The sequence below is a fragment of the Gallus gallus genome, chromosome 3 (assembly GCF_016699485.2).
Source record: "Gallus gallus isolate bGalGal1 chromosome 3, bGalGal1.mat.broiler.GRCg7b, whole genome shotgun sequence".
Lineage (NCBI taxonomy): Eukaryota > Metazoa > Chordata > Aves > Galliformes > Phasianidae > Gallus > Gallus gallus.
Window position 1 is genome coordinate 51,534,422 of NC_052534.1, and position 23,206 is coordinate 51,557,627.

The 23,206-nt window shown below is 37.6% G+C and overlaps 1 protein-coding gene across 9 annotated transcripts; it reads right to left on the bottom strand.

Moving 5' to 3' along the window:
• Nucleotides 1-286: 286 nt before the first annotated feature.
• SERAC1 (serine active site containing 1) lies at nucleotides 287-23,151 on the bottom strand. Of its 9 annotated transcripts, none has more exons than XM_015284221.3 (18): nucleotides 23,118-23,151; nucleotides 21,644-21,735; nucleotides 20,956-21,090; nucleotides 20,288-20,324; nucleotides 19,810-19,946; nucleotides 19,437-19,526; nucleotides 18,344-18,490; nucleotides 15,320-15,441; nucleotides 13,409-13,537; nucleotides 12,152-12,265; nucleotides 10,550-10,712; nucleotides 8,713-8,863; nucleotides 7,769-7,910; nucleotides 6,929-7,029; nucleotides 4,602-4,699; nucleotides 4,060-4,242; nucleotides 3,408-3,551; nucleotides 287-2,717 (listed from the first exon to the last, which is right to left on the bottom strand). In XM_015284221.3, exons 3-18 carry the CDS (start codon nucleotides 20,960-20,962, stop codon nucleotides 2,581-2,583), a joined length of 1,902 nt encoding a protein of 633 aa, XP_015139707.1. In that variant the 5' UTR covers nucleotides 20,963-21,090; nucleotides 21,644-21,735; nucleotides 23,118-23,151; the 3' UTR covers nucleotides 287-2,580. The 9 variants fall into 9 exon arrangements, with proteins under 9 accessions (XP_015139707.1, XP_040554392.1, XP_046795676.1 ...); XM_040698458.2 differs by having other exon boundaries at nucleotides 21,630-21,735; XM_046939720.1 differs by lacking the exon at nucleotides 20,956-21,090 and adding an exon at nucleotides 22,470-22,602 and having other exon boundaries at nucleotides 18,359-18,490.
• Between the last annotated feature and the right edge of the window lie 55 nt (nucleotides 23,152-23,206).

Genomic DNA, 23,206 nt, shown 5'->3' on the forward strand with positions numbered 1-23,206 from the left:
AAGCATAAGAACTTAAGTTTCTAATGGGAAGCAGACAAGAATGCCGAATACCATCCCATATGCCTTCTGGCTCTAGAACCAATGTCTGTATACGGCTCAGGAGGCCCTTTTGAATAACCTAGAAGCACAACAGAAAAAACTCTTCTGTCTGGCAAAACCACAACGACCAGCTGTGCCCCCACTTCTATGCCTTTTACCTCAGATGAAGGATAAACTTCGCATTCTTCCAGCATGAGACCGTCACTTTGAAACAGGCCTTCAATAAATGTGAGCATGAACCAGAGCATTCTTTTTACAATCAATCACCTTTAATATATTTTGTGGCATATTTACTGCACTTTTTAAAAACACATTTTGTTACTATATTCTCAAAAAAGCACAACTGAAAATATTAGTTTTAGAAGTTACACATACATACATTTAATAACAAAAAGGAGAAAGTTGTCTTGAGTTCCAGTTACAGTAACAGAGCACAGATGCATTACTGAACAAGATTAATGTGTAACATCAATGATCTGAATCCCCTTAAGCCAAAGAAGTCCATTAAAATCACTACAAGGTTTGTCATACCAAGCACAGTCAGTTATTAGAAGTTTTCTACTGGCAATGGGACTGACATACTCTCAACTTCGTGAGCACAAAGTATTCCAATATATTTACACTCTAAAGTTTAAACCACAATTTAAACAGGATAAACCTCTTCAGAAGTTACAACAGTTCTATTACATTTTCTACCTGAAATACTGCCATCCAGTGTTCTTTCCTGTATCTTGATTATTAAAAAATGCTCTTTTGTGAGTGTAGTGCTGCACATTCTCTGTACTGATGTGGGTTGTGAATTTTACCATGCAACTTCAGCAAGACTCAACTTCCAAAAAATGTGTTTTTAGATGTGGTGTTTTCCCTGGGCCACAGTGCTCTGTAATAGAAACAGCTGCCTCAGAACCCGGCAGGACAGCAATGGCCTCTGACACCTGCACCAAGCCCATAAAGGACTGCACCACATCTCTCTGGTAGCTTTTAGAGCCATTATTCTAAGGCTGGTAAGATTAGATCCATATCATCCAAGTGATGCTAAGAGACTTCTTCTGCCTGTTGTCAATACAGGCCTTACTTAACAGATTGTCAGCCACAGGAACACAGCCTAATCACATCCTGTTTGTCTTCAGAGAGAGCTGGGAGTGGAAAGGAAGGTAGGAAAGAACCGGCACTTCAACTGGGCTTCTCTTACTGTGTTGCAAACTACCTACGACTTACTTTAAAAAAGTGACTGAGTGCTGCCATTTTTTTCTAAAAATATTTCTTTCCCATCAGTGCTGTTAAGGTATCCTTAACATGAAACAACTCAAATAAGACAACACTTTTGTCTTTCTCTGTATCTACACCAATAAATACACTTGGACTTCGAGTGCCCTGGGACCCTTTGCATTTCAACTGAGATCATATAATCACCCAATTTTTATTTTCTGCTTTAATTTTCCCTCGACCTGAGCTCCAAGCTCCAAACATCAGCTTCCTTGTTGGGGTCTGCAGCTGTCTGACCCCATGGGAGCATTCTCAGTGCTCTTCTTAAATCAGCTGAAGATCTCCTAAATGAGTAATGTGAGCTGGGGACACCTATTCAGTACATCCCACGAGCCTTTCAAGAAAAATATCCTGGCCTCCGTTCTGTACCTTCCAAGTGACCAAGCACAGAACTGCCCTCAGTCTGACTGCATACATGCTATCTTAAAGAAAGTAATCTCATAAGTCACTAAAGATTAAAAGAGAAATGCACAAGAATGTAAACATTTGTTTTTTTTCTAAATTTTTTCTTCTCATTTATACAAATGGATTAAATCAACTACAGTTGTTTATGCAAGACAACCTCCAGAAATTAGTGAAGCTTTTATCTCTTTCTCAGACAGAAAACAGACGCCATCTTTGCTAACAAACCTGGGTGAGTCTATTAAACAAAAAGACAAATTAGAAAAATGTCCATAATTGGGCCACTAACCAAAATGCTACCTTCACACACATGAATTTTCTGAGACTTCTATCATACTAAACATGGACAGTAAACCAAAGCTTTAAGGCAACCAAATGCTTCTTTCCACCTTTGACATAACAAATAACCATTTCAATTGTTTCTCATACAAATCATAAGACTTAAAGTCCCAGATGCATATGGACATTACTGAGACCACCTACCTTCAGAGCAACCTTTCTTGTCTAAAAGGAGATGCACTGGGCACCCTCCATACACTAGCTGTGTTACTCCAGAAGGACTTCTCCATCCATTCTCAGCCAGATTGCTGGAAAATCTGCACACAGTTTGCCAACAGATCATGGCTACTCTAAGCCAACACCCATTTTCTTTTTGCCAAGTTTGTGCTATTATGTTTCAGTTTGTATTTGTTTTGAATAGGTTTCAGAAATAAGTTAGTGATGTCTCTTAAGTTCAAGATGTACCAAAAGTTGTTTTAGCAGTAGATGCTATCGACATAAGTAGCATCTCTGCAGTTTTGCAGATCCTCTAACAATTGTTAGAAGAACTTACTGTGTTACACTAAATAGAAGTAGACAAGGATGGCAAAAACCTCATTCCCCAAGGTCAGTGGCTAAAACATCCTGAATGAACTTCAATGTACGCTGGTACAGGAAAGCATCCTTCTTCTTTGGCTTACAAATATTAAGATGATTTACATCCACTGGAATAAGTTCTCCAATACCTAACTCTGGGAGAGAGAAAAAAGCAGAAGAAATAATGATCAAAGTTTGTAAGATTAGCTAGACTGAAAAGCGCATCCTGCATTAGCAATTGTTCTCTCAAAAGCAATTCCCCATCTTCCATTTAACTGCTTTGGCTTGGTAATTCTTTAATGTGCTAAAAGCATTAATACCTGCTGTTAATAGTCTGATTGGCTAAACATTGCTGCAAAACCCACAGTGGTAAACCATTAGGTCCAGAGTTCTACTATCTTTATTAGTTAATTCCTATTAGCAGTTTACTCATTTTCTTTCTTATTTTCTAAAGGAGAAGATAGCTGGAATTTGTGGGATACTCTGAAACACCATTCAGCCTACCCTACCTACCATACTACCTGCAAAGACAATCAGTTGCTCATTATTATACAGGAAAGGACTGTTACAATGTAACGTCAGCCATGGGCCTATTCTGCATTTTTTTCAGTAAGTATTGTTGGCATTTGGAAAAATCAAAACAATTGCTATCATAAGCTACAAATACAGCTGCCTCGCATCTCAGCAGGGAGACTACAGTTGAGTTTAAACAGCCAAAAGTTTAAACAAAGACCCCAAATACAACGTATGTTTTTTCCTAGGTCTTCCAACCACAGAATCCCTACTATCAATGCCTATAGGAATATATATAAAATTAAAGAAAATTAAGCGACTATTTGACTTACTTGCTGACTCCAGAGGGACGACATGCAGCTTCAACATGCTGCCTATATGTGTTGGCAAGGTTTCTGCAAAACTCAGTACTGGAAATTTCTTATCTTTGGCAAAAGACAGGAAGTCATCATTCAGCACTTTAAGGGCAGGAGAATCTGTGAAAGGATAACGTAATTTTTGCAGTGTTATCTTGAACATAATATTAGAACTCGTGTCTGCCAAACTACAATCCCAATAAAATGCTTTGGAAAAATTAAGAACTCCAGTAGAAGGAGTAACGTTCTGTTTGTAATTCCTTTTTCCAGCAATCGTATGTAACATTTATTTCTGCATAGCATGGAATTTATAGAGAAGACAAAAGTCTGAAGTCCAGCACACGTTTCTACCTTGCTAAATGACCTACACGACTCTTCTATAAAATTGTTCTGATTCTCTTTCCCCCCCTTCATGTCTGCAATCAAATAGAAAAGTTACTCTTGTCAGTTCAATCCAGAACACTAAACATAAAAAGGGCAGATGTAGTTTTTATCCAGCTTTTTCTGATAGCATGATTTAAAAACACACACACCAAAAAAAAAAAAAAAAAAAAAAGAGAGGAAAAAAAGCATCATGAACAGATCAGCAGAGATTTCTACTGTTAAATGGTAGCAAAGTGTAACGTACCCTTGCTGAGTTCTTTAACTTCCACAGAAGGAAAGAGAAGATATCTGGCACTTATGGAATATTCAGCCAGCTGGGAGCCATGGTGAGGTACACTATAAAATATGACTCCTCTCGTGTTGTTTACAATTTTATCCATTTCTGGATTCTTGGAAGCATCCACCAGCATCTTTTTCACTAGAAGACCTGGCAACGGAAACTGAATTAATGCACCGATTTAAACCACTGTGAAAATAATGATGGTGCTATTAGCCATGAAGCAACTAACCATATTCTTGCCTCATCTGATTAGTCCTTAGTGTGTTGAATATGTCAGATCAAGTTGGAAAAAACAACTGAGGCATTAAATCTGTTCAAAATGTGTGTGCTTCTGAAAACCACACATCAGGAAAACAGAAATCTTGTTTACATTTTCAGATCTTTGCAAGTGTCCTACGTAGACTATTCCAAACAACCGCCTTTCAAACTGAATTTGGTTACAATCTCATTCTGAAACGTAACAGCAGATAAATAAAAGCATTCTGCCAGACAGGCAATGCGCTCACCACCCATGCTGTGTGACACCCACACCAGGGGTCTCTCTCCAATCCCAGCAGCTCTGAGCTTCTCCAGAAGCTCGTTGCTCCTGTAGGCAATAGACGTCCTGTAAGGAATAAACAAACACAAGCACAGAGGAACACGGTAAGTTGAATACCAGTCTTAAAGGGAATAAACTTTCAGCGCTGGAGTTTTATGAAAGTGAATTCAGTAAATAAAACATTGATTACTTAATTGTTGTCGCCACACTGAAAACTAAAGACGTCAAGAACTTTTTAAGGTCAGCTTCACAAGGACAATAGCAATTGAAATGAGTTCAGTTTCTTGGTCTTGCTAGAAATGGCTATTTTAATTTCACTTATCGGTTACTTCCTTTAGTTTTAGTTCTGCAAATCATATCTTTTAAATGAAACCATTTTCACATTTTCACACCGAAACCATTTTCACATTATATTTTCATTTTACAGAAGCACCATCAATGCACAATAAACCTTATGCCCTGAAACAAGAATGTGTGTAAATATCTGACAAAAATGTACTTCGCTAAACAGTGTTCAATTTGTGGAGCAATGCTGTTCAGGAAATGAATAAGTGCATTATCCAGCAATACATTAAAAAAAAAAAATCACAAATTACATCAGTTACACTTTTCCGAACAATTATTTCCAAATGCTTTGTACTAAAATAGCATAAAACCATAATAATTTTAAGAATGAAGAGGTCAAAGTCTGGAAAGGATAAGCTACATGTTAAAGGCTGGAAATGAATCTGTGGTAGAATCAAACCAAAACTGATCCCAATTCCCAGACTAAGCCTGAAAGAGTGAAATCATTACTCCTTGCAGCACAGTAAGAATCAGACACAGAAGACCTTTTGATAACGAAACCTCAGGATATTGGGGCAACCACTGTGCAAAGCCTAATTCACTTCACCTCTGTTGAGTCTAAGTATTATCACTAGAAAGCGTCCAGCTACACTTCTGTTGCTGCTAGTTAAAATATCTTCAAATGTCTTTCACTTTTGATTAAGCACATCAAGCTATAAAATAATCACATACTATATACATTAAGTGTATATTTAAATATACATTGCAGGTAATGCAATTTTCCATTCTGTGATGAAAAATACGTTATCTTAAAATAAATACATATACATTCGTTTCTTTTTTGAATTTTCTTCCATTATACACAGCCCAGATGGATGTGGGGGAAAAGGGTCTCTTGCAGAGGTGCCTATCTACGCATTTGTTACTGTCACTGTTCTGCCTAACTTTGAATAGAGATAATATCAGTCACATCTTCCTTACTTTGCCTCAATTATATACTTTCTTTAATGCAGTAATTGCATCATTTCTTTGTATGTCCACAGGGAGGAAAAATGAGTAAGTGCCAAGCTCTCAATCTTTTATACAAATGCTGCTTTTTTCTCCCCTACACAAAACGCAATTAATTTTCAGATTCTTAACCTGCCAGCAGTCACGCACATGCCTTCATGGAAGTCTGCAAGTTGAATCTAGTCACATGCCTATGTGTTTGTATAACAAACTGAAGGACCTGGATTACAATCAGATTCAAAGAGCGCCGAAATCAATTACAGAGTCTAAAATTCATTCAAACCAAATGATCTTTATAGGTTCAAACTGTTTTTGTGTTTTAGAAGCAACATTTTTGGAGGAAGTGTCTTCCTCTGATCTAGCTGGTTCAGGGTCAGTAAAGCACTGCTCCTCTGACAAGGGTAGTGGTTTTATTACACTATTTGACCAAAACCAGTGTGAGCTGGAGACAATCTATTGATTCTTAATTTGTGTCTAAAACTTCTTCACTTCTTAGCTTCATCATGTATTATGAAAGTCTAAATCTTAAAAAAGTTTGCGTAGCTCATCTACCAAAGACAAATGGCAATCTCTTTGGAGGGATTAACTCTTCTGAATAAAACTATAACCTTCGTTTTTCCATGAATATCAAGTCATAATACAGCAAGTCTTTTGTTGTACTTACAAAGTACTGTTGGGCCATTTTAAGCTTAATAAATACTCCCCTAAAGAAGCACAACTAATGTTGCATCTAAATCAGTAGACCACTTTAGTGCCTGAAGACACTGAAGACAATGAAGACACATGAAGCAGTCTGTAAGAAATTAAGAATTTGACACAAGTTATCCCATGAGGACATAAAGCTTGAGTAAACCGTGACTTTAGCCAAGATTTCTCTAAATTTTATTTTCAAATGCAACAAGAAAAGTTAATTTCACTGTTTCACTGTAGGTGATTCAAATAATTGGCTGTATAGGTCACCCTCCTGTTCCCCGCTCCAAACTGCAGACATACAGTTGTTACCTGTGAGGCTCAACAGGACATTTTGCTTTCCAGTCACTCAAACGAGTGTCATACTCCACAGATATGATTCTAAGGGCAGGACAGTCTGAAGCCAGCCATGTCTGAATAAAGAAAACCACCAAGAAGAGCTTATTACTGAAGTACTTGAAAAACTCTTGCAAACACTTTAGCAACAATGGCGCAAAGCTGTTATTATGAAGATAGTATCAAGTACGATTTCTGTTCCTCATGAATCCTCAAATACATCTTACACCTGCACTGTTATTTTTTTTTTTATTAAAGACTGTCAAACTCTTCCTAATCAAAATGAAGGCAAAGGCTGGGGTGGATTTCTAATTTGTGTGTTCCTGGCTCCCTCTCCTGGGCGCAACAACAATTACTAAAATGGCCACTGGGACTGATGAGTTTAAGTTTTGCAGAAATACTTTGGTGGTTACATCAATGTGAGTTGCTTAAAGCAGTCATTACTTATTTACTAATAAGTTTTATACGGCAACTGGAAAACCTGAGGTAGTCAGACATTCATACAAGAAATTAAAAATGGGATTTCACATATCTTTTTCTAAGCAGTAGAATTTCATTTAAAAGAATGAGAGCATGAGGAAAGTGTACGTTGCCTCCTCTTTCACTACCAGAGGAATGACGCTGAGTGCGTTAACTTTAGCAGAGATTTTGCTTTGCAAGAATAACCTGTTGAAAATTTCCTTTTGCTTACAAAAACCATGTGAAGAACACAAAATGTGCTACTTCTAAAACAGATTAGAAGTCATCCAGTTCTCTAGACAGCTCTCATTAATGAAAAAACAGCAACTGTTTGAGAAAATGGTACTGTCTTTTTACCTTTGGCCAGCACTGGCTGTATTCCTCTTGCACTTCTGAAGCCTTTTTATCCACAGGTTGGTCAATGTCTTGCTGTCGCCAGGTTTTAAACGCTGCTCCCAAAAGACCATGAACAAAAAGGACGTCTGCTCTGATGGGCTGACTGACATAGAAAGTTATTTGTAAAAGACAGATGACAGATATCCTTTTAGCAAATTAAATTTAGACAGAACTCTTAACCTAGGGGATATCAAAATGCTACTTCAAACACTGTACATGGTTTCATGGTTTCTTGTATTACGGATAACATGCCATGACGCTGCATAATATTTCACAGAGGATACTCAGATCAAGATGAAAAACACAGATTCACCCATAAGAGAGATCTATGTAAAGTACCAAACTCTTGTTTCATATTCTTCCATAATGAAAAACAATATTCTTTCCCCCTACAATTAATGCAGCTTAGTGAGACCTTCACTGTCTGATTCCACTGTCTCCACTAACACAAATGACCCCAAGAATAGTTGCTGCTAAATGACATACCATGTTGGAGACTGCTTCAGTCCCACATAAACATTCTCTGAAAAGAAAAAAAAGCCTCAGCTTCTTTTACTGCAGCTGAGGCCAATGGGCTGCTTTCAGCAGAATAACTTCTAAGCGTCGTATCCCAAGACACATCAGTACAAAGGCTGTAGTACCATAATTCATCTAATGGTTTGTGTCTAGATTGCTATGTTCAAGCAATACAGGAACACTCTTTTCATCGCTACAGACAGCTCTGAGCACTCCTGCTGTTCTCACATCAGAGGCTCTACATTCAGTCCACTCAATCCATCAAGAACCAGAGGAGCAAGTAACAAAAGTAGAGCTGCACTCCAAATCCACTCTTCTGAATCTTTGTAACTGAACATTATAGCAAATAACTCAAATTACAGCATGTACAGTTTCTCCTTCTGCATTACCTGCTACGATATTGTGGATGTAAGACATAAACACCATCCGGATACTTCTCCTGTACCGTGTCCCTGTCTAGGTTAGCCAAAGCTCTGGATGCATGAGAAGACTGAATGACATGTGGGGATTTCATTACTTCAGCAAGTACAGAAACCCAACCTATATTGAAAAAATAAAGTGGCAGGTTAACTAATGAGAAACATCATCCCAACAAGAAAATTCACAAACATCATCCTTCGCAGCAGTAATTGTGAAAATAGGTTTTAGAATGTAAGAATGGTAATACCGAAACAAATTACTTCAACCCACTTCTCTTTGCTGCAGGAAAGCCACTGCTAGATAAGTGGAAACGGCAAAATTAAAAAATCCAGAATGGTGAGGAGGCAATGTATTTTACTACTATTCAGCTTATAATCTGAAGCAGAACCCCTTCCCAGAAGGAAAACAAAGTGTATCAGCAGGTCAGTGCAGCAGTCAGACAGAGAACAGATCTTGATTCTCTATCTGCAGCCAAGATGCAAAAAAGACAGCGGTAATAAATGTTCCAGAAAGAAAATGAAACTCAAAGCACAGGAAAGAAAGGGAACAGCACACAGGAATAATGGCAGGCAGAAAAATTGATGCTTGCTCTGAATGACTTCTAATTTTAAATTCCAGAGTGCAAAAACATTTATGTAATTAAAATTCTCCTGCTATTCTAAAACAAAACAAAAACAAAAAAATTCTGTTTACACTTGAGAAACATAAAAGGATAGTTGACAGAACACATTCGTCAATGAAGCTTTAAGTCATAGCTACCTCAAGAAAAAATAAACACTTTACAGACTCTTACCTAAAAATGAAACTTACTGTTTCTTAGACATGGATGAGGATGCTCACAGAGTGCTGAGACATGCAAAGGAATACACACACACACACAAAGGGCATTTAAATACTTTTAGAGAAAACTGAGACAGAATGATTTTAAGGATCTGTGATAAATGAGGAAAAACCATTAAAATCTAAGCAGATAAGAAACAACTGAATATTCAGAGCATACATACATACAAGAACAAGTGGGAAAAGTGTGAAAATTTGACAAAAAAAATTGTGATGAAGAATTTTTCCAATTAAACTTGCTCGCAGAGCGGACTGAAGCACTGTTAAGGATCTGGTGGAAAACCTCCTCAGCAAGAGCTAGCTGGGTAAGGGTTGGGCTGCAAACTGGAGCAGCTGTGAGGACCTGATGCATAAGCAACATGAACAGTAGGATGCGAGAACACCCACAGACACCAGAAGTTGTGCGAGTTCATCTCTGCCTCCTGTCACTGTTATTTGTTCTTAGTTACTAGCTTGACATAAAGCAAGGGAGAGTGGGAAGGCATGTTTTATTTTATTTCAGAATACAAAGACTACAAGCTGATCTGTTCCTTTTTGAGACTAAAACACGGTAAATTGGAAAAAAAAAAGATCAATGATGTAGATGATCTGTGAGAGTAGGAAATAAAGATTTTTGTCAGTAATTTGAACTAAACAGCAGAAGTCCCAATTTTCACCATCCTTCAAAGACTTCCAGCGCCTCTAGCTCTGACACGTCAGCTAGACAACGCGCACAAGTTTTTAAACCAATGCTGTCTAAACTATTTATGTTTTATTTAACAAAAAAAAAAAAAGGGAGCACAAACTAACAGAAAAAAAAAAAAACAAGAAAAGAAAAACATACATACGCATACAAAACATACATATAAAAACCAAACCACTGTCACAGTCCCTTACATTTTACAATAGCACTGAGTCCAGTGAAAAATTCAGAATATAGAACTGGCAGTCTGGCATTCAGGCTGCTTGCACTTGCTTTCCTTTTACCTGCACGTACTATGGATGAATGAAGACGCTCATCCAAAGCCATATTTCCAATAATACGAATTATGTTTCTCTGTATTTTTGCAGAGTCTTTACGTAGCTGGTATATCCTCTGCAGCAGCTGAAGGCCGCCCTGAGCTTCAATTTTATCACAGTGAGATGAAACCTAGCATCATACAGTAAACACAATGACAATAAGTAGACGTTCTGCAAAAGGTTCTTTGTGATGCTGTTAATCCAGAAAGTAGAGAAGTTTTACGAGCTGATACGATATGGCCCTTATTACATAAAGAGTTCTTATTCATTTAGTATTTATTATTCCCTAGTCCAAGACGGAGTAAATATTTTAATGTTTTCAATTTTAATGTTGAATGCATGATATCTATGGATTGACAACTTGAAAAATGCTGAGAATTATCACAATACTCTCCTTCACATCAGAGGGAAGTGAGATTGATATCCATTTGGCATGACCAAATTACAACCAATGTTCAAGAGTCTAAACAGGACAACTGCCTGCACTTGTTAAAGCACTGCCAATGGAAGTCTCTTACTGTCTACCACCTGAAGTGAAATTGTTAGAATACCTCCTCTTTGAAATATACAGGCACTTTTACTCTCCTAATAGCATCACTATCATTACTGATCTTAAGGGCAACAAGAGATTATAGTTCAAGCAGATGAACGCAGACTGATCAGTAGTAGCGTCAACCACCAATACTGACCAAATGTTTGTGACTTGAACATGTCTACAGTGATTAAAAAAGTATTGTGATCATGAACCTGCTATGTTCTCAAGTATGAAGCTTTTAACAAAGACAGAGGCATTCTGTGCAAGTACAGTCACAACTTGAGTGAATGGAAAATCTAGAACAAAAAATTCTAGACTACGTCAGCATTTCTATGCATATGGAAGTTGTGAAAGGAATACTGGCAAGCCACACTTTATCCATCCCTACTACAAACAACAATTTAGTATTCTCAGTACTATTTTTCAGTGTTCAAGACTTCTGAGAAATTAAGGAACTTACACAGGCTAATTAGAAATATTAATAGAACTTAGAGGCTATATGGGAACTGTTGAGCCACGGCCTGAACCACTGATTGAGCACCTGGGGAAAGGACCTGGTCAGTCCTGGGAGCACAGGTGAAGGCGATTCACCTGTATGACTGGAAGGGCTGGAGCCTGGCTGCACCTCTCTTAGACCTCATTTAAGGGCTGACTGCCACCGTGGAAGGATCTCTGGTTGTGGATCCCTCCCTTGGGGAGTTTTTCCTGTGAGCCTAGATCTTCAGAGATGGGTGAGCAATTTTTCTTTTCCTTTGTAACTCTGTTCCATTGTGCTAGTTCCTTTGTTATTACACCTCCTGTATTGCCATTCCACTGCATTTATCTTTCTGATTGTTACACAGGCAACTGACATAAGTAAAATGCGTTTGTTATGCTTCCTTATGATTCATCAGTCTCAGTTCTCTGAAAGTTCTTACAAAAGGGATAGCAGCTAAGAGACAAGAAAATGGCAACTCGTTCCCAATATACGACAGCCTCGGAAAAGAATATTTATAAGTGTAGTTTTTCAGTTGTAGTTTAAGAAAGGCAGTTACCTTAGAATGTTGCACTAAAGCTTGCAAGCAAAAGAGTTCTACTGTCTCCGAAGGAACTTTACCCAACGTCTCACAATATGGAAGTCCATTTCCTCCAAAACACCATAAGCCTCCCTGAAAGGAGAAACAGTAAAAATGATACCATGTTCCAAATGGCTACATAAAATAAGCATTTCTAAACTAGAATGCTACATGTGTAGTGATCTATAGAAATCTCTTTAAAGAGTGCTTAGTATGTATGCATTTTTAAGTGTATAAGTTACATAGCAGCACACTATAAAAAGGTCTGCTATTTTTAATTGGAAGTATTAAATGAATTTTCAGACAGAAGCTTCCATAGTCTATTAACTTCAAAACACACAATAAAGGGGGAAAATGTAGGGTTCTTATGTTAAACAATCTTAAAAGATTACATTAGTTGCTTGAGAATAAGGAAGCAAGAATCAGACTTAATCTAGACTTCCAGAGTTGCAAAAAATGGGGACAAGAGAAAATAAGGTATTCAATGCTTAGCATAGAGCCAAGAGGCTAGTCTGTCTCAATCATATTGCAGGAAGACCAGCAGAACTTTAAGAAGGAACTATCCTAGAAAATTATTCTATTAATCAAAATGTTTCCAAAAGTGGTCTGACAAGTGCCTTACAGTAGCAAGGCCTCTTGTGTAAACAATGGGATCCCCATGTGAAAATATTACACTTATTTGTATCTTACAGAATAAAGAGTTATTGTACTCTGAAATCTCTAAGTAAACCCTGCTAAGCAACATTATGATAGTACTCTTTTTCTATTATTATTATAACTTTCAGAAGTAAGAGTCACCGATTACAAAAATTAACTTGACTTAGGTTTTGGCAGTAGTGACGTGTTACAGGAATGTATTTCCATGTCATACAACAGTTCATGACCATAGGCCGCAATTAGTTTGACAGTAAGATGTCAAGAAGGTTTTAGTAATCTCAGCAGATGAAATGTGAAAAATCTCATTCTGAGGACTGCAACAGAAAATAAATGTCTTCACTTATCTGCTTTGTGGGAAGGCTTGTATTTCTTGCTAGACCAACTAGTACAGTTAGGAAAGATAAAGAAGCTTTCAAGTATGTGGACCATACGTAGAAGAGCTTATACTAAGCTGTAATGCAACAAAGACTGTATTCTTCTTCACTTCATAAAGCTCAAAAATATGGAAATAGGTTTGTATCTTTGAGCTCTGAAGGAACAAAGAAACCAAATAGTTCTACTCTGTAAGTGGGAACTCACCCTCTGTGCAGCAAGAGTCTGACTACTTTCACGTAAAGCAAGAGATGTGAAGTACTGGACGCATGGATCAAGGCCAGTCTGAGGTAAAGAAACTAAGAGCAATCGAAGCTCATCTTCTATGAGATAATCCTGTGAGAAGTGAACACAAACAGTTTTTAATTCAATTTTTCTAAATTCTGAAACAAAACACAATATGGAAGAAAATGAAGATCTTAAATAATTGAAGAAGCTATATTACTAAGACCTAGACTTCAGTGCTCTGCAATTTGGGTTTAATAGTTACTCTAATGCTAAAACCAGCCACCTGAGTGATGGAAAGTAAGCTGTAAGCTTCATACTTTGCTGGCCTTTTTCTAATATGCCTGGAAGGGCAAAAGAAAGAATAGGTTCTTCTTGACACAAGATGCCTAAAAGTTCACCTCTGACTACACAGTAATACTGATGGTGCTGCATTAAGATGAATGTATGAATTACTAGTTAGAACAACAAACAACACTGCTCTCACCTTCAAAATACTCACACAGATGTCAATTTAGTAATCTGTGATAAGTGACAGGAAAACAGATTCAACAACTTTATTTGCCCACAGTCACAGGATTTACAGTTATCATTTTATATCGTAAAAATACTCCTAAAACAGAGAATGTCACTATCAACCAAAGCTGGTTTTCAGAGTTGTGTTGGCTAAGATGCATTCTGTGACAGGAACTTCTGCTGGTATTTATTCTAGTAACATTACAGAAGACCATCTTATGCTCTGTGGGCCAATTCTGTGTGTTAAAGAAGCCGATCTAATGATGGCATTACTCAAACCACCTTATTTATATATAATCAACACAAAATCAAAGCAAGGTGAAATCTACCCAATTAGGATTTGTTGGTACCCAAAAGCTGAAAGTAAAGTGTCATGGATTTATGACAGACTGTTGACATAAAGAGATGGGCCTATAGAACAATTAGATATTAAAAAAAAACAAAAAACTAAGTCAGGCAGAAATTACTGTACGTAAAAAGGATGGAGGAGAAGTCACATCTCCAAATCAGAAACTCTGAGAATGCTGCTTGGGAATTTGAGATAGGTAACTTAAGCTCTTCCAGATGTTAAGTATTTGTTTATCTGATTAATATGAGTCACTGTGTCGAGGTACAAAGCATTTCTGCAGCTAAGAATCACACTCAGTGAATTTTCTGATGGAATATTTTTCAACTAAATCTAACAAGTACTGTGATAAGCTAACTGAAGCTTAGTTCATAGTAATTTTCTATGGTTCCTAAATTTAAAAAGTAGGCTAAGATGTCTAAAAGGAGACAGAAGAATTTCTCGTGAAAGACAACAGATACATCTATATGAATTACTCAACACATTAGAGGCATTTTCACAGGCAGAAAATTTGCCTTGTATCTGCACTTGGGAGTCATATAGTATACTCAAAATGGTTTCCATACTTGACATAATGAAGGTTAAAGCTGTGTGCCAGAGCATTACTCAGAGTATCACACTAGCACTGAAAATGCAAGGTCCCCCAGGAGAGCTCTCTACATGTAGGATTCTGTCAATGTCATCAAGGCAATCTATGATCACTTAAATACGAGTGCATTGCCTGTTAGGCACGGACAGCAGTGTATGCACCACACTCGTGACTTGCACAAATTACATTGCTGCTGGACTTTGTAATTTGGACATACAGACAAAGAACAATAATCAAATTCCTATCTTCAGCTCTTTGCATTGCATAATTCACTAATATAGTCATGCTCCAGAGTTGCATTACAGTTGATGTTTTGGTTTTCATTTTAGTACTCATTTTTTACTTTTGAAGAATTCTATTTTAGTGTGGTCATTAACAATCAAAGTACTAAAGACAAACAGGTAAGCAAAAATCAGCTGGTATCTTCTTTTCATTTACTTACATTTTTCATTTTTGGCAATGATGGTGGAGGCAGGAAAAAGCGAAGGTCGATATCTTTGGACCGAGCCAAACCTATAGCAGTCCTTTGATCACAGGTTTGGGCAACTGTACCATACTGATAATCTGTAGTACAAGAACTCCAGCATTAAGGTTAAAACTGATTGTAAATATTTCATTTGGCTTTAAATTTAATTTCTGATTTCTTTTCTGAGTTGAAAAGAATAACCTCTCTATGATCTCCCTAATAAGCTCTGACTTTGTAGTCACAAATCCCAAAAGGTAAAAATAGCAGTTGTTAGACCAGCGCTATGCTGAAACAAAACAGACCTGTGCATTAATTGTTGATTACAAATCAGTTAAAGATTCTCATATGAGTTGAGCACATGCAAAAGCAAAAGTTCAGTATTGCTACTGTGAAAAGAATGCAAGAACTACAAATTCAAGCCTAAACTTTGTCTTGAGTAAAAATCTGAATGCCTTTTTTTTCCTGCATACAATATTAAAAACCCAAGTTTTGAACTGAAATACTGCCAAGATGTGGGCGTGAACTTTAAATGATACAAAAGCTTTGTTTCTATAAAGTTGTTAAAAAAGAAAAGAGGTAACCTCAGAAAGTGCAAGACAGGCTACTTGTAGTGTGATGCTTTCTTTACTGAAGCGCTTACTGTCCTTACAAGACAGACTTTAAGTCACCCTACTGAAGGGAAAATAGATTTAAATAATACCTAGTTTCCAAAAACCTATCTATGGTACAGCTGGAGAAATTGAAAGGCACATAATGAAATTAGTGGCAAACTGAAGGAAAAGACTATATTGAAGTGGATCAATAACTCACTATAAAAATGTGTTTTTATCCTCATTACTCTTATATATCTCTTGAACAAAAATGACAGGCCACTTAAAAGCAACTTCACAAGCAATCACAGTCCAGACATTTTTCCTTGGTGCAGATCACTTATAGCCACAAACTGATGTCACTGAAGTTGTGCTTTGGATGAGCAGGACACGGTACTTATGATAATGTACACTGAATGATTTGGTCCTAGCTGTGAAAAGATAGCACATACTTCCGGTCTAGATCTTTGCTGGAATGAGTTTTGGAATATCAGACTAAAAAAAGCCCATTTTCTTCATGAGGTAGTTGGCAAGAATTATTACAGTTTGTAAAACATCCAAATACTACAGCAATTAGTACTACAGAGAAAAGGATATAACAAAGAACAATTAAATTCCCCCTTACTGGCCATCTTATGTACTGAATGATCTTTCTCTGGAGATCTCCAGAGAAAGAAGCCTGAGAACATCTGCTGGCAGTGTTCTCACATGAATGTAAGATGGCCACACTGAATTAGTACACATTGCTTCATTTTAGGTACATCTGTCTTTCAGATGTGTACATCAAGAAGTTGTATTTGAAAACAGTTTGGGATAATTAATTGAGTTTGAAAGAGGCGGTCAGAAGCAACATACATTCCACTGTGTGGAATTGCACAAAATGTCAACTGACTCTACTACCAGAATAATCAGAGTGGATTAGAGTGCTACCTAATTTATACAGACTAGTGATGGAGTGGAGAAAAGGGTGTGTGTATATATATATGCCCTTTATTGGGAGTTCAAGGGTATTAGCTTCTTTAAGAACAGAGAGGACTCAAGAACCTTAAGTTCTGTACCATGCTTTATTGTATGATTTACAAGATATTGGAAGTAGATAACTGTAGTGGAAATGCAAGTTGTAGCCTGAAACAGTGATTGAGGACCTGGTGGGAAGGCAGGGCCAACCCAGGGGTGCTCAGGTGCATGCAATGCCCTGTGTGACTGGAAGGGGTGGAGTCAGGATCCACCCCTTCCCAGACCTCATTTAAGGGTTGGCAGTGGAGGCGAGGGCATCTCTTGCTGGAGATCTCTGCCTACTTGAGGCCTTCTGAAGGTAAGCAGCTCTTTTCCTTCATTTCTGCAGCTACTACACTTGAGCTCATTCTCATTTGCTGTAGCCAAGAACTCTGCCACCCTGCTATTATCATTGTACTTTCCATCCCATTAGAGCATTACAGTAACAAAGAGGGAAAAGAACATAAAAGAGAAGATTTCCCTATTTATTGATAAGTTTATGACAAGTAATGTAATAGTAATGTAACTGATGATACCACTGTATTGAATCAAAGTAGTTTTTTTTCTGTGGAATACATCTGTGAAAAGATCAAAATCCTTAGGATGTTTCAGTATTAAGGTAATAGTAACAACTAGGACAGAAAATGGCTTATAAATAATGCTTGTGTGTGCAAGTCCTCTACTTGTAGCTTGTCACCACTTCCTTGTTGTGGTTACCTATCATCTCCTAACCATTTTTTTTTTAACTGAACCATAGCCTTAAACCCCTTTCTGGCAACAGTTACTACCAGAACCAGTGACATTCTTAACAGCTCCGAAAGGTCAAGGAACTAATGAACCTGAACTGTTCTCCAGCACCAAGGCAGCATCCACCTAAATGGTGGTCCCAATAATTTAGTGGGGAAGAAGAGAGAGGCCCACACTGCAGTTATGTGCCTTGTATGAGTGTATGCTAACTGAGTCATGGCCTGAACCACTGATTGAGCACCTGGGGAAAGGACCCGGTCTGCCCTGAGAGCACAGCTGAAGGCCTAAAGGCTCATTTAAGGGCAGACTGCCACTGGGGAAGGGTCTCTTTCTGAACATCCCTCCCTTGTGGAGTTTTCCTTGTGAGCCTAGATCTTTGGAGATAGGTGAGCACCTTTCTTTCTCCTTTCTGGCACCATTCCATTCATGCTAGTCTGTCTGCTACTTTGATACTTCTGTATTGCCTCTTCACTGTGTTGATCTTTCTGATTGTAACAATGAGGAAGAGTATTAGGAACAAAAAATTCCTTACAATGAAATGAAAAAACAGATTCTGGACCAAATTACAGCTCTTTCAGCTACTAGCAATTTTTCCAGGGCAGCAGCGGCTTTGTAGCAGATAATGGAGACATTGCTGCATTTTTTTTTTTTAGATGAACTGACTTACACCAGCATACATTACCGTGCCAGTGAGTGTTCTTTGCCAGCTCTTGCACAGCCTGCAGTCGGACCTCTTTGTCTTCTGACTGAGTCCTTTTTAAGAGGAGCCATAAGGCACATTCATGGTCTTCTCCATCAAATGTACTAAAGTGTTCTTTAGCAGAAAACAAATAAAACCCAAATTATTCCTAATGAGCATTTAACAGGCACATTTCTATTTCAGTGAACTAAAAAGAAATAAGTGTTCCTTCTAATATTTCAATATTAGTTGCTAATAGTAATTCAGAGAGACATTTTAACATCAAATTGGTGCAGTAAAATAGGAAAGAATGACACCCACAACCTCCCTGGGCAGTCTGCGCCCATGCCTCACAGAATCATGGAATCGTAGGGATTGGAAGAGACCTCTGTATATCAACTGGTCCAATCTCCCTGCTAAAGCAGGTTCCCATTGTACATTACACAGGAAAGCATTCGGGCAGGTGTTGAATATCCCCAGAGTAGGAGACCACAATCTCTCTGAGCATCCTGGTCCAGTGCTCTGTGAGACCCAAGTCAAGAAGCAATTTTCCATGTTCATATGGAACTTCCTGTGTTCCAGTTTATGCCCTTTGTCCCTTGTCCTGTTGCTGAACACCATCAAAAAGAACCTGGACCCATTTACTTGACATTCACCACCCTCAAAGTAAAGAGTTTGTTGTTAATATGTAATCTGAATCTATTCTCTTTCAGTTTGAAACTGTTACCCCTTGTTCTATTACTATATATTTTGAAAGTAAATTCCTTTGATACAAAGAATTTTTAATCAATTATTAACTCAATACTGTAGGCTTCAAATCCCATCTGAAATGGGGAAAAAATAAATCTCAAATTTATTCTTCCATCTCTTCTTAAACATTACTTTTACTTAAATAGAATGGTTTTAATACACAGGAAGTTTTAGTTCAGAAACTTACATTAAATGCTATTAACTAACATGTTCTGTTGTGTTTGAAACAGAGGAAATATTAAGTTCTTAATAATAATTATTTCACTTTCTAAAAGGGCTTAGGTTTTATTACAGTAGTATTCACAGGTAAAGCCATGCTTTTCACACCTACCATTAAAAGGTCTCCGGAAAATTTTAGCTTCTGCCTCGAGAATTTTCCTTACTGCTCTATGGATTTCTTTTCTGGCTTGGTATGTGATCCCTAAAAGAGCATTTTTAGATTACTTAAATATGTAAGACAGATCTCACATTATTTCAAGCAGCTGGCTGTTTTTTTTTTTTCAGATAGTCATATTTATACTTTATAAGATACCTTTACAAGCATATGGATATATATCTCTTAAGAAAAATAAATTAGGTGACATTGTGAAGGAAAATATTTTTGTCGCATCTCAAAAAATGTATCTGGCTATACAAGCAAATTCCAGAAATATTGTATGCTATTAAGATTTTATTTTTAGACTCCAAACAATGACATATCTTACCTTGATATTCATTTGGATTTAGAGAAGATGTACGTATATACACATGGGATTTAAGCTTTTCTTGATGTATAGCTTGAGTATCGATTTGCAGTAACTTCTTTAAGGACAAAACTTCATATGTAATGAATACAAAACCTCTTTAAATGAAAGAAAACTGCGTGTGAATACTATTAAAAAGAAGAAGATGATGGCAAAATTATCTTAACAATCATTGTGGCATAAATCATCCTTTAATTATTAATTTATAACAAATATCAGACTTTACCAAATACATAGAAGTCCATAGATTACGTCAACTTAGCACAGAAAAGAAACTCTAAAATAATTAAAAGAAGTAAATCTACCAGAAGATAGGCTTCAAAACTACAGCCCACCAAACTTAAACCTGCCAAATATTGTCACATTTCTTGAAAGTAACATGAATTGAAGTTTTTACTGTATACGTAATTTACACACAAGCTTGCTGGTTACAACTTACCCTAGTATAAGCGATCCAGTTACTTTTGCAATTTTTCCTTGAAAAGTGAAAACATCACGTCAAACAAAGTTGTGTGCATCATGTCAATATAAACAGATAACACGTAATTACCAGACAGTGAGAATTTCAGTAACTAAGAATAAGGCTTTTTCTATTTTTGTCTAGCTTCTACAAAATCACTACTTAAAATTAAAATTAAATAAGATCTTGCTGAATTAGAATTTCCTGCTGTCTTAATCTAGGCAATAGAATGTTTCCTATTGCTATGTACTGTGAGTATTGCTACCTGTCAATTACATTTATTGCTCAGCTGCAAGAATCAACAGGAAAAACTCTGTCTACATCACAGCATTTGTTTGAACCGCCGCATTATGTTATGGAGTTAACTTTTTCTTCTCGATTGGGTATTCAGTGTATGTGAAAAGCCCTGCAGAATCTCCCTAAGCAAATATATTTTTCAAGTAATTCCACTGAATCTAACTTACAGAGCGGAGAGTTGAACAAGCACATGCCATTTGCAGCAGCTTCCCTTTTAAATGCAAAGATTCCTGTCATATTTTAATTACTTGTCCTGGGTGAAGTTCAGCTGATTATCTAGACTTAAGGTTGTCAGTATAGCTCAACTCTATTGCTATGAGTAGTGGCAAACCCAATGGAATGTATCTCACCTATCATGAATAATTGGTTTCCTTCAGCATGAACCAGGAGGTTTGCCCTAGACCCACTGCCACCAGCTTCTGCCTTTGCAAGACTTTAAGAATTGTGGCATGCAGACAAGAAGCAGTTACATGCCGAAGAAATAACTGGCAAAGAAGAAACAAAAAAAATGCAGTGATTCCTGTAGAGCAGAAATGGAAATATCCTGTCTTTTAGTGCGGAAAATACACCTTAGAACTGCAAGAATTTTCATTTTATACACGAGGCATTAAAGAAAGCAGAGATTAAGCAGGGAAGACTGTAGGACTTAAAAAGAACCACAAAAATCAGTAAAGAATGAGGAAGAAACAAAGTTTATTGAAGTGCTGTTCTGTTACTAACAGTTTATGGATGCAATGTTTTCACTGTGCTAATCATTAAAAAGTAGCCAAAGAAAAAAACAGATAAAATGAGCTTAAAATAATTTAATGAGATTGTATTTTGGTGGGACTCCCATCATCCACATAACCTCATGTTATCATCACTGCAAGGCAAGCCAAGCCAGAAGCAGACATCTGCTTCAAGATAAAAGCTTTGATCACAAATTATGCAGAGATTTAGGTCTCTTCTTGTCATTTAATCATGCACAGTGTTACACCCACACAGATTCTTTCCTCTTTTAATAACACAACTGATTGATACTTACAGAACTGTACTTACTTATATCATTCCAAGATGGGGGGTTTTTGGTGGCTGGACCAGAAGTTCCTATTTGTCTACAGCAAAATATGCAGTAAGCAGCCACTGACATTCTGTGTATTCAGAAAAAGAAAAAAAAAACAATTGATTTGGGAATTGCAACAGAAAACCTGTAGCCATTTTTTCCCATCTTTTTAAAGGAAAGGTCATAAAAAGCCATATTTATGTCATTCTGTGCCTTATAAAACACTCTAAGGAAAAAAAAAAAAAAGCCTATAAACTCCTGAATTTAGTAGTTTGCATTTTGATTACAGTAAAAGTTTACAGAAGAGTTTCATACAATTATATATTTATGTTAATACTGGTAAGGATGTATCTCTGGCTACCTGCTCTGCTTTGAAGCCATTTCTGATTTCCAAGTAATTCCCACTTAAATACATCACATCCACATGAAGACAGTGCTCAATAACAACACAATATTTAATACAACTTAGTAATCAACTCTTCATAATTCATTTAATCTCAACACCTAAGTCTTTTATTTTGACTTAGCAGGCTCTAACAACTCATATTCATTGTTGGTACTAGAAGGCAAATCAGGTAACACTTATCTTTTCTTGCTGACACGCATTGTAATGCCACGGTTAATAAGGGATGTATTTTAACAGCTACAGAATGAAGTTCAATGAATGTATAGTTGTAGTGGTGAAGCGTTAAGAAATGAGGCAATTCAGGCCTCATTTCTTAAGCACCAATTACTGCATCCACCACTCAGGTATATATACACCATTTTAAATATCAGCAAATATTACTGCCTCTACATTTTACCTACACAAGAAAAGCCTACCTGAGGTTGGGACAGTGACCTAATTGGCTTTGGCTACCTACAGCAACAATCAAACTCTGCATTCTTTCTGCTGAAGGCTTCGTCCAAACATTCGGACATATTTTCAGTGCAAGAATTACGCTGGCTGGGTATTCTGCAGAAGTAACTCGAAGTTAAACTTTCATGATGTGAAGTGTGAGCGCCTGCATTACGACACGCTGATAGAAACGTTCAATCAATCTGTTCAAACAGACGTCAATCGCCCCCGTAATTACTTTGAAAATACAGAGATTAAACATCCGCCTTGCCACAGTGACAATTAGTCAAAAAGACGAAGTGCCTCACGTGTGAACGGCTATCTGGCTCTCTGATCTCAAGGCAGGGATGACCCCCGGTCACATCGCCCCAGCGCTACCACAGCACACAGCTTTCTGCCCTATCTCAGCACCGAGCTGATCCACTGACTTCATTTATTACGTTTCTGATAAGCACGGACTCCCTGCGGGTGCCTCTCCGCAAACGGGGCGCTGTCAGCGGCCGGCCTCAAGCCAGGAGGGGCTTCAAGGCTCAGGTGCGACAAACACCGGCATCGGACCGCGAAAAGACCCTGGCCCGGGCCCCTCCTACTGCCCCGCCGCCGCCCCTCGCTCGCCCCGCCGCTACTAGTACCTTCCGCTTCCTATCTCTCCTCGCAGCCAGCACCGCCGCACACGCGTTCCCATGACGCCATCACGCTGCGCGCCGCTCGGCCAATCCGA

What these genes read in the sequence shown, in the direction of transcription:
- SERAC1 (XM_015284217.3), bottom strand. Translation starts at nt 22,531, where the DNA reads ATGCAGAGTTTGATTGTTGCTGTAGGTAGCCAAAGCCAATTAGGTCAC. An exon ending in CTTTAGTGCAACATTCTAAG is followed by an intron (nt 10,713 to 12,151) that starts GTAACTGCCTTT and finishes GTATGATGCTAG; the next exon opens with GTTTCATCTCACTGTGATAA. An exon ending in TTCATCCATAGTACGTGCAG is followed by an intron (nt 8,864 to 10,549) that starts GTAAAAGGAAAG and finishes TTTTCAATATAG; the next exon opens with GTTGGGTTTCTGTACTTGCT.